This window comes from Macrotis lagotis, chromosome 1 (assembly GCF_037893015.1).
Source record: "Macrotis lagotis isolate mMagLag1 chromosome 1, bilby.v1.9.chrom.fasta, whole genome shotgun sequence".
In the NCBI taxonomy this organism is placed as follows: domain Eukaryota; kingdom Metazoa; phylum Chordata; class Mammalia; order Peramelemorphia; family Peramelidae; genus Macrotis; species Macrotis lagotis.
Window position 1 is genome coordinate 139,810,929 of NC_133658.1, and position 9,821 is coordinate 139,820,749.

Here is a 9,821-nt window from a genome sequence, read left to right on the forward strand (position 1 = left end):
AGAGGACTTTTAGACACAGGAAACAGTATGAGCCAAGGCAAAGGGAGGTGAGGTAGACTTCTTTGCCAAAGATAAAAGGTCTGGAACACATTAGTAACCAGTGTTTCCAGAGCCCTATATCAGAGGTGTTAAATTCCTGCTCTGAAGTTGGGAAGTATTTAACAAAATAAATGAAGATGGGATACAACATAGATAATGTTATTATGGTTTTCTAAATCAATATGTAACTTGCAGAACACTTTTCTTTTTAGAGTTACATGATTGCCCTATGTGACCTAACAAGTTCTCTGAGATATAATCAACTCTTCTCTTTGAACCTTTTGGTAAAAACCTCTCAAGACCCTCATTGACCCCTTCTTTGCTCAATCTTAAATTGAAATAACTGTCATGAAATCTGAGAATCAATGAATATCAGAGGACATTTGATTCCATTTGTAGCTAAGCAGGAATCCCCTCCAAAGAACCCCCTAAGAAGTTGTCAATGTGCATCTCCTTGTAGACTTCCCAGGATGGGGAACTCACTCTACTTCAGATTAACCTGTTTCATTTTGAGATCATTTTGTTTGAAAGTAGAATATCAAACAAAAAAAAGATCCATAGGTCAAAGGGCATCAAAGAAAATGATGACCACAAAGATTATTTATTTGTTTTTGTCTTTTTATCCCCAGGCCATACCTAAAGCTAGGTACAACAAGGGACTGTTGAATCAAATTAAAAAGTAAATGGAGGGGGCAGCTAGGTGGTATAGTAGATAGAGCATGGGTCCTGGAGTCAAGGACCTGAGTTCAAATTTAGCCTCAGACAGTTGATACTGACTAGCTGTGTGATCTTGGGCAAGTCACTTAACCCCATTGCCTCACCAGAAAAAAAAAGTAGATGGAACCAGACTGTGGAGGGGGTTACTTAGTGGATTAAGGATTTTTTTCCTAGAAACAGTAGGGAAGTTGCTCAAGCAAGTAGTGCTTAAAGAATCTTTCTGGATTCTGGATAGATTAGAGACAGTAGAAACTGGATGCAGAGAGACCTCAATTAAAAGCACAGCAAACATACTTTGGGTTTTTAAATTATTTTTGGCATTTCCTCCAGCAAGTTAAGAGTTTCAGGTCAAGAAGGCTATGGATCTCACCAATCACAGGTGGGCTCAAGTCAGGAAAGAGCTAAGCCAAAGAGGATCATTTATTTTCTGTTTATTAAAAAATCTGGATGAAAAACACTTTTAGACACCAGAGAGACAGAAGCTACCCTCCTGGTTTCACCTTCTTGGTATGTTTGTTTTCCTTTCTTTGGAAGCAAAAAAAAATTGGTCTGCCCTTAATTAGTGGCTGACACCTACCAAATTTATCAAAACTTGATTTAGAGATTATTTAGTTTAATTCCCACTTTTGATAGGTGAGGAAAATGGATTAGAAGGAAATCTCTAAACTACCTTGTTCTTTCAAAATCTTAGCAGAATTCAACTATAGATCACATAGCACATTTTTTTAAATGATCTCTGCTCAAAAAAATCTTAAACATTACCCTCTGCCTGGTATTCAGGGCCTCCATAATCTGCTACCATATCTTGCCTTTCTAACATTATTCCTTATCATTCAACATATCCCCAGGATTTTTTCTTTTTGGTGAGGTATGTTTGCGGTCAGATTTGAATTCAGGTACTCATGACTCCAGGAGCAGTCCTCTATCCACTGTACTACCTGGCTATTCCTTATCCCCAGTCTTTACTCTGTTCTTCCCAAATCTAGGATACCTTCCCTTCCCTCTGTTCACCTATTGCATTCCTACAAAATTTAAAAACCCTTACTCTGGTGCCATCTCAATAAAGTCTTCCTTAATCCTTGGAACCAATAATGATCTTTTCTTATATATCTCAGAATTATTTTTGATACCTCTCTAATGGCCTTCCTTCTTTGTACTGTATCTGAATTAAACCCCTTCCCTACTAGTCTATAATCCCAATGGGCAGGAAACCATACCTGATTAGTTCATAGCACCATATTTTTTTTTAAGTTTAGAGGTACTTTTAGAAATCATTTTGTCTAGTCTGAAATTTGCATCTCCTTAGTAGGTGTTTAATATTTATCGAATGAATCTGAATCTGTCTGGAATTCTGCTGCCCTGTCCAAGGTGGGCATCAGTGCAGGACCCTGAAAAATAGGCCTGCAGCAGTTATTACAGTCACCTTCATATTTATTTTCACAGAATCAAAACAATGTCATTTATCTTTCCTGATCATCCTGGGGCCAACTACTAGAGGTGAAAACTATTAAATTTTCAGTGTGAGCACTTACATCTTGGAAATTGTCAAATTCTACAAATCAGGGATTGGTTTCTTGCCTTGTTGATGGTCTAGACTTAAGAAAGTGTTATTAATGCACATTTAACTTAAAAATGTGTTGCATACACTTTTTTTTGTTTTTTTAGGTTTTGTAAGGCAAATGGGGTTAAGTGGCTTGCTGCATACACTTTTTAAAATTGGTTGTTAAGCATTTAGCAGCATATCCTTATAGCCCAGATGTTCATATTGCTGCCAGAAAAATATTTCAGTCTTGTTCAATTCTTTGTGACCCTGTATTTTCTTGGTAAAGATACTGAAGTGGTTTGCCATTTCTTTCTCCAACTCATTTTACAGATGAGGAAATTGAGGCAAACAGGATTATGTGACTTGTCCAGGGTTACATAGCTAGTAAGTATCTAGACCATATTTGAACTAAGAAGGTAAGTCTTCCAGAACATGTCCTTTATCACCAAGGTTCAGTTTCATCATGTGAAAATGGGAACTAGCTAGTTGCTAAGCCTCTTTTGACTCTGATATCCTTTGTTTAGAGTGCCATAGATTTAAATCTGAGTGGGACCCTCCATGACACCTCACCCAGCCCCCTCATTTTAAGATTGAAGCATCTGAGGTTCAGAAATGAATTTTCTGCTCCAGATCACACAAGTCCAAGGACTGGGCTTTAATTCTCAGCCGCTGACTCACTCATCTTTCTACATCACATTTCTTTGTCCTAAAGGTCCCTTTTAGCTTCAGAAAGATAGATGGACTTCAGAGACTAGCTAGGATTGCTGAATAAAAAGTAACTCCTGTTTTAAACTTACCCCAGATGGCCCTGCCTCCCCTTTCACCACCACCCCCTTCCTTCCCTCCTCCATCCTGCCTTCTCACCCCATGAAGGGAATGCTTTCTCAAAGGTAGCTTTGTGCTCATCTCCCTCTCTTTGCATCCTCTGCCATTGTCGATGAATGTTTCAGTATGCTTAATAAATCTCACCCTCTTCCTAGTTAGCATATCTTGAAATTAGATTTTGGGGCAGCTAGGTGGTACAGTGGATAGAGCACCAGCCCTGGAATTAGGAGTACCTGAGTTCAAATCCTGCCTCAGATACTTAATAATTACCTAACTGTGTGGCCCTGGGCAAGCCACTTAACCCCATTGCCTTGCAAAAAAATTAAAAAGAAAGAAAGAAAGAAAATCTAAAAAAAAAAGTAGCATTTGTTTTAGTTGAGAGACTCTACCTATTCCTTTCTCTCCTTTTAATATCCCTGCACCCTGCCCCCCCCCCAAGTTGCCATGAGTCTTTGGAAAAGCAACTTGCCAGACTTCTTCAAGTGAAGGTCTTAATAATTTTATTTGTTTCCTGACTGGTCTTTGTGGTATAAAGGAGGATTTCAAGGAGAAGGCAGTGTTTAATGCAAATGGATGATTCTCTAGTGGTAGAATGCCAAGCTGGGACAGGGAAACCTTCCCACTCTTATCTTTTTCAATTAGCAAACTTTTTTTTGGATTCTTTTCACCTATCTACCCCTCAATTTAAATGAAAAGTAATACTCTTAAATAAGCAAAGTCAGACAATACAAATGATCATAGAGAGATGCCTCCCCAGTACCACTGCAGTAACATGATACAACTGATCACTTACTAAGAGGACAGATCTCTGTCATTTAGGATAAATGATGGGATTTCTCTACTCAGTCTGTCAACATGGGTTTATTAAAGATCTCTCTTGTTCCCACTCTTTATGGAACACAAAGAATCATCTTTGCCTTCAGTGAGCTGGTATTCTAGGTGAAGATATGAGACCTACAGAAGAAATTGGCTCAAACATCAAAAAACATGATGTATCTTTATCTATGTAGCTTTATCTCTGGCTATTTCAGATCAGCCACAGTAGAGGTCTATGTGGACTGGAGTGGTCAGAGGAAGTTTTATTGAGAAGGTAGGACCTGATCTGAGTCTAAGATTAAGTCTATTCTTTTTTACAAAGGAGGAATCCAGAAATAGGTGACTTACCTGAAGTCATACATCAAGGAACAGAGTCAGGATTTCACCCCAGGGTCTTCTGAATCTAGGTCTTCTACTCTACTGAATCATGTTTTCTTAATCTGAAGTTGGAGAACAAAGGACTGAGTAAATATGGATGTTCAAAGGATAGAGTCTTGTCTGAGCAGTACAGAGAGAAACCTGCTCCAAAAGGCTAATAAAGGGGCGGCTAGGTGGCGCAGTGGATAGAGCACCGGCCTTGGAGTCAGGAGTACCTGGGTTCAAATCCAGTCTCAGACACTTAATAATTACCTAGCATGTGGCCTTGGACAAGCCACTTAACCCCATTGCCTTGAAAAATCTAAAAAAAAAGGAGGGCAAAAGGCTAATAAAGTCATAGACTTAAATACCCAAAGAGTAAATCATGAGGAAAAGGAATTAACCACTTAGTCCTGGGGACCAGAGGGATCCTGATCAAGGATGGCAAGATACAGGGCAGTAGATTTCAGATAAGGAAGAATGTCCTTACAAGTTTAGGTCAGAATGGGCTGTGCTGCCCCAGAATGATGTGGGTTCCCCACCACTTGAACCACAGCTTGTTGAGATGTCATAAAAAAGGGCAGGTAGAAGGTAAACTACAAGTTTTCTTCTACTTTTGTGAGATTTCATGATTTCCTAAGTAAAGTTGGTTGTTAATTAACAACACTAGCCATGAGTTGGGAGAATATAAGGAAAGATGTTGGAGAATATTCAGAGAGAAGCCAAATGCTGTAGGGATCTCAGAGGTGTGTCTCCTTACACAACACCTGGGCCTAAGATCCCCTTGAAATTTGTATCCAAATAAGGGAGACTATTATGAATGGATGGTGAGGAAAATGCTGGATTTGAATCAGGATCTGGTCTCAAACAGAAGCACTGTTACTAAATGTGAATTTGGGAAAATTATTTAGCCTCTCAGTCATAGTTTTCTAGAAAATGATGGGTGTTTCCTAAGACTACTTCCAACTCTGAATCTATGTTTCTATGCTGTGACCTGCCATTAAATAGAAGCTCTTTAAGAACAGACTTGTTTCTTTAATCTTGTGTCCAATACTTAGCAACAGTACCTTATACTTAACAGATTTTGTTGAAGTGGATTAAGTCTTGTGTAATTCATTCATTTTACAGATGAAGAAATTAAGACCCTAAGAGATTCACTTGTCCAAGCTCAGTAATTAGCAGAGCCAGGGTCTGAACACAGACACAGACACAGACACAGACACAGATACAGATACACACACACACACCCCTACAAGTCTTAATCTATTGTTCTTTCCTCAACACCTACTGTAAACTGGGTTTCAGCTCCCTGATTTCTCACTCTCAGCCTGTGGTTGCTGCCTAAACCTTTAGTTGGAATGAGAGCATCCATATAGACATTTGGTCTAACCCAACTTGTACTCCTACAGGTACCAGGATTATCTATGACCGAAAATTTTTGATGGAATGTCGTAACTCTCCTGTGGCCAAAACTCCTCCCCGGGATCTGCCCACCATTCCTGGGGTGACCAGTCCCCCTAGTGACGAACCTGCTACTGAAATGAATCCCAATCACCTACCCAACAGCCATGAAGACAAGCCAGGAAGCCGTAAGTAGAGAGGAAACTGCTTGGGAAACATCAGATAGCAGAACCATCAGGGTCCCCCTTCATTTTCACCTCACCAAGCTGACAACCAGATGAAAAAGTCACATAGCATAAACTAGTATTATAGCTGTCCAAGTATAGGGCTGACCGTTTCTAGGACCTAACCTTCAGCTAAGGTGCTTTCCAAGGGATAGAAGTTAGCAGATTGGTCTTTGCTCCATTTCCCATACTCTTCATGTCCACCATAATAGCCCCACGCTTGCAAGGATGCAAATCTAAAGTCAAATCTACCCCCAAGAGATGTTACAGGAAAAAGATGGGAAACTCCAGAAGCCTAGGAGTGGAACATGGTGTGATTATTAGACATCAAGGGTAGCAGGAAGCTCTGCAGGGTAGCCCTTTTAAAATAGAAGCGGATATAAACAGCCCCCACCATATCATGGTCTTGTTGCAGTTCAGTGTTGTCGTTATTTATCTGGCATTTGCTAAGCTTCCATGGAGTTTGTGGCTCCCCAAAGCAGAACTCTGCAAAAGAGACAGGGTGCTGATAGGCTAAGACATGCAACTGGTAGAGAGAGGAAGGAAGTCAGAAAACAGGGTACCAGATGTATTACAAATGCTCTCTCATTTGATTCTCACAACAGCTGGGGGAAGGGGGATGGGGGTAAGTGGTGCTATATGCTCCTTCTACAGTTGAAAAATCTGGGCCAGACAGATGAAGGTCAAATAACTTGTTCAGGGTCACACAGCTAGTAAGCATCTGTATATGAACTCTGGTGCTCCTTATTCACTAGGACCACCCAGCAGCCTGTTTGAGGAGATTCGTGCTTTTTTAAGAGTTAGACTGGTGGGGGTGGTGCAGCTAAGTGGCACAGTGGATAGAGCACCAGCCCTGGAGTCAGGAGTACCTGAGTTCAAATCTGGCCTCAGACACTCATTGCCTTGCAAAAAAAACAAAAAACAAAAAAACCTAAAAAAAAGAGTTAGACTGGAGGAAGCATGATAGATTGTTGGATTTAGGATCAGAAAGACATTGTTTTCAACATTGCCCAGTGGTATCCCCAGACAAATGGCTTCACCTCTGTGTGCCTCAGTTTCCTTCTGTGTAGAAAAAAAGGGGGTTGGGCTTAGAGGCAGCTACAGTCCCTTCTAGATTTGAATCTATGATCCTGTGGGTACATGACCAGAAGAAGCATAGGTTTAATGCTGGAAAGTAGTTTAGAAGTCATTGCATAGATATGAACCCTTGAGGCCTAGTGTTGGGTCTCACAAAGGACTGAGGTAGTGTCTTGAACCACATCATCTGTCTACTGTTTCACTTCTTCCCAGCCTCCCTGACCTCCTTTTCCTTCTGGGAGGGGTTAGGTGGCCTCTAGTTATTTCTGAGTCTATTTATCTACTGTTCTTTGTATTTCTATTACCATTCCTATTAACATGGTGGGGAAAACTGGCAAATTTGTTCCTATAGGTCCATTAAGTTTCTCTTCTGCCTCTCTGGTTATCAGAAAAACTCAACACCAAGCTCTTTTCTTTTGATCTCTTCATTTTTACATTCTCTGCATTTCCCAAGATATCGCCTCTGGGAGGGAGGTGGGTTTTTTCCTTGTTCCTATGACACAAAAGAAACTAGCCTGTTGGAAAATTTTTTTTTTAGGATTTTGTAAGGCAATGAGGTTAAGTGGCTTGCCCAAGGCCACACAGCTAGGTAATTATTAAGTGTCTGAGGTCGGATTTGAACCCAGGTGCTCCTGACTCCAGGGCCGGTGCTTTATCCACTGCACCACCTAGCCACCCCTAAAAACACTGTTTTAAGTCAGTCAGTCGATACATACTTATTAGGCTCCTACCACTTCCTAGTATGGCACTGTATTAAGTTCTGGGGTTCCAAATAAAGACAAATTCCTGCTCTTGAGGCGTTCACACTCCAGCAGGAAAAGAGAATGCATACAAACAGATAAACCCAGAATAAACTGGAAACACTCAATGGAGGGGAGGCACTAGGTTTAAGGGGCCTAGGGAAGGAGATTGTTAGGTGAGCCTTGGGAGGTGGCAGGGATGGAAGGGAGAAAAAAGCTGGAAAGGTAGGGACAGATTCTGAAGAGAAAAAAAATAACTGGTCAGCAAGACCAATCTAACTGTGTGTACAGTATTTCATCCTGAGAGGCTCCTCATCATTGCAAAGAAGTGAACAAGGGATGTCTTTTCATTGCCTTTTAGAATTTCTTGTTGAAGAATTTGTCTGTGAACTAGCAAAGAATAAGTAATTCCTTCCCCTTCCTCCCAACCTACTTTATTATGAACTTCCTAAAAATTAGGAAAAGAGGATAGATGTATGCTTAGGGTATAGATAGGAGTGGCCAAATTATTATCTGCAAAATCAGAGAAATAACCAATAGGGTAGTAAAATGACCAGATTTGGAATCAGAATCTGACATATAATAACTTTCTGACCTTGGACAAATTGCTTAATGTTAGCTTCTGTTCCTTTTTCTGTAAACTGAAAAGCTGGACTGGGTGATTTCTAATATCTCTTAACTTTAAATACTGTGATTCTTTTGTAATCTAGAATACAAGTGGAATGTGACTTTAGATGTGACTTGTTGCATTTCTTTTGGAGTTAAAGGAACAGCAGCAGCCTCTTGGCTTGACCAGAGGGAAATTTACCCTTTCTTCCTCCACTCCCTAATTGGATGAGCAGGGAAGAGAGGCATCAAGATGAGCCCAAGAAAAAAATACTAATACCTAAATACAGCTATCTCTCAAGATACCAATTTTCTCTACCAACCAATCTTTGTCTTTTCTCTTCCCAGATGAGGAGTCACAGTTTGAGATGGACATTTAAAGGGCCAGCCACCAGAATTGAGGAGTGCCCCCACTCCAAGACCCACAGATCCCAGAGGAGGAGATACACCAGTCAAGCCTTACAGGAATTGTTTTTTTCTAGAGCAGATGCTGGGGATGGGACTAGAAGTTTCACTCCCTCCTCCCCCAGTGGAACAGCTCCCCCCTCCCCAGAACCACCACCAGCAGATACTTCAAGTAATGCCAGGAGCTGCCTTTCTCAGGGGAATTGCTACAGAAATCAACCCCCTGCTGCAGAGGGGCAAAATCAGGGGCAGGAGAGCCCTTGTGAACTTCTCTAGTTCTTCAGGTCTCATCCTGAATGGATGTTTCCACCCCTTTCCAGTTTGTGCCCATGGCCCATATACAAGGTCACAGGAATGTCCCCTCTAGAGAGGAAATAAAAGCTGATCGGCCAACTCTAGACCCCAGGCCGAGAGCCGAGTCCTGTCTGAGCATCTCTTCTCGACTTCGGCTACCTTCTGATAAGCCCCACTTCCCTTTTGCCCCACCCACTGCCCCCAACCTCCAGGATTTACACTGAGGCATGGGAGAGGCCAATGGACCTTGACATCAAGGGATTCGCCTACACTCTTGAGATGGGCTTAGGTTTAATCAAACCAGTGAGGTAGTTTACTGAATAACTACTAGGGATTGGACCTCTGAGAAATATAAGGGACTTGCTGGAAAGAGGAAAGTACCCAACCAATTAAGAGAGCAGTGCCTAAGATGACTGGCAATGATGTAAGGTGGTACATGTTTACCTGCATGATAAGAGAGATCACTAGATAGAAGGGAGAATTTGATCTAGAGCTTGAAGGGAAGGTTAGCATTTTAGCAAAAAGTCAGGAACAGAGGACATTGTGTGAAGGTTTCAACAGAATGCCTGGCCACAATAGTTTCTACTCTAAAGGTGTACACATGTACACAAATAAATGGTAAATTGGATAGAATGTAACAGAGACAAGGAGAGAGCTAGGAAAACTGGTCTAAGAAAAATTCAGAGAGTTCACTTTCAAACGAGGGAGGAATTAGAGAAAACCCAAGTGGTCCTTGAAAAGGAATAGTTGTATTCCAGAAACAGGAACAGTAATTTG

The 9,821-nt window shown here is 41.1% G+C and overlaps 1 protein-coding gene across 1 annotated transcript in view; it reads left to right on the forward strand.

Moving 5' to 3' along the window:
* The window catches only part of EIF4EBP1 (eukaryotic translation initiation factor 4E binding protein 1), a 28,116-nt gene extending 18,948 nt beyond the window's left edge, over positions 1-9,168 (forward strand). The window contains exons 2-3 of the mRNA XM_074208813.1: positions 5,707-5,886; positions 8,694-9,168. Coding sequence (XP_074064914.1) covers positions 5,707-5,886; positions 8,694-8,725 — 212 coding nt within the window. The 3' untranslated portion in view covers positions 8,726-9,168. The remainder of the gene's footprint in view (positions 1-5,706; positions 5,887-8,693) is intronic.
* Positions 9,169-9,821: the final 653 nt, after the last annotated feature.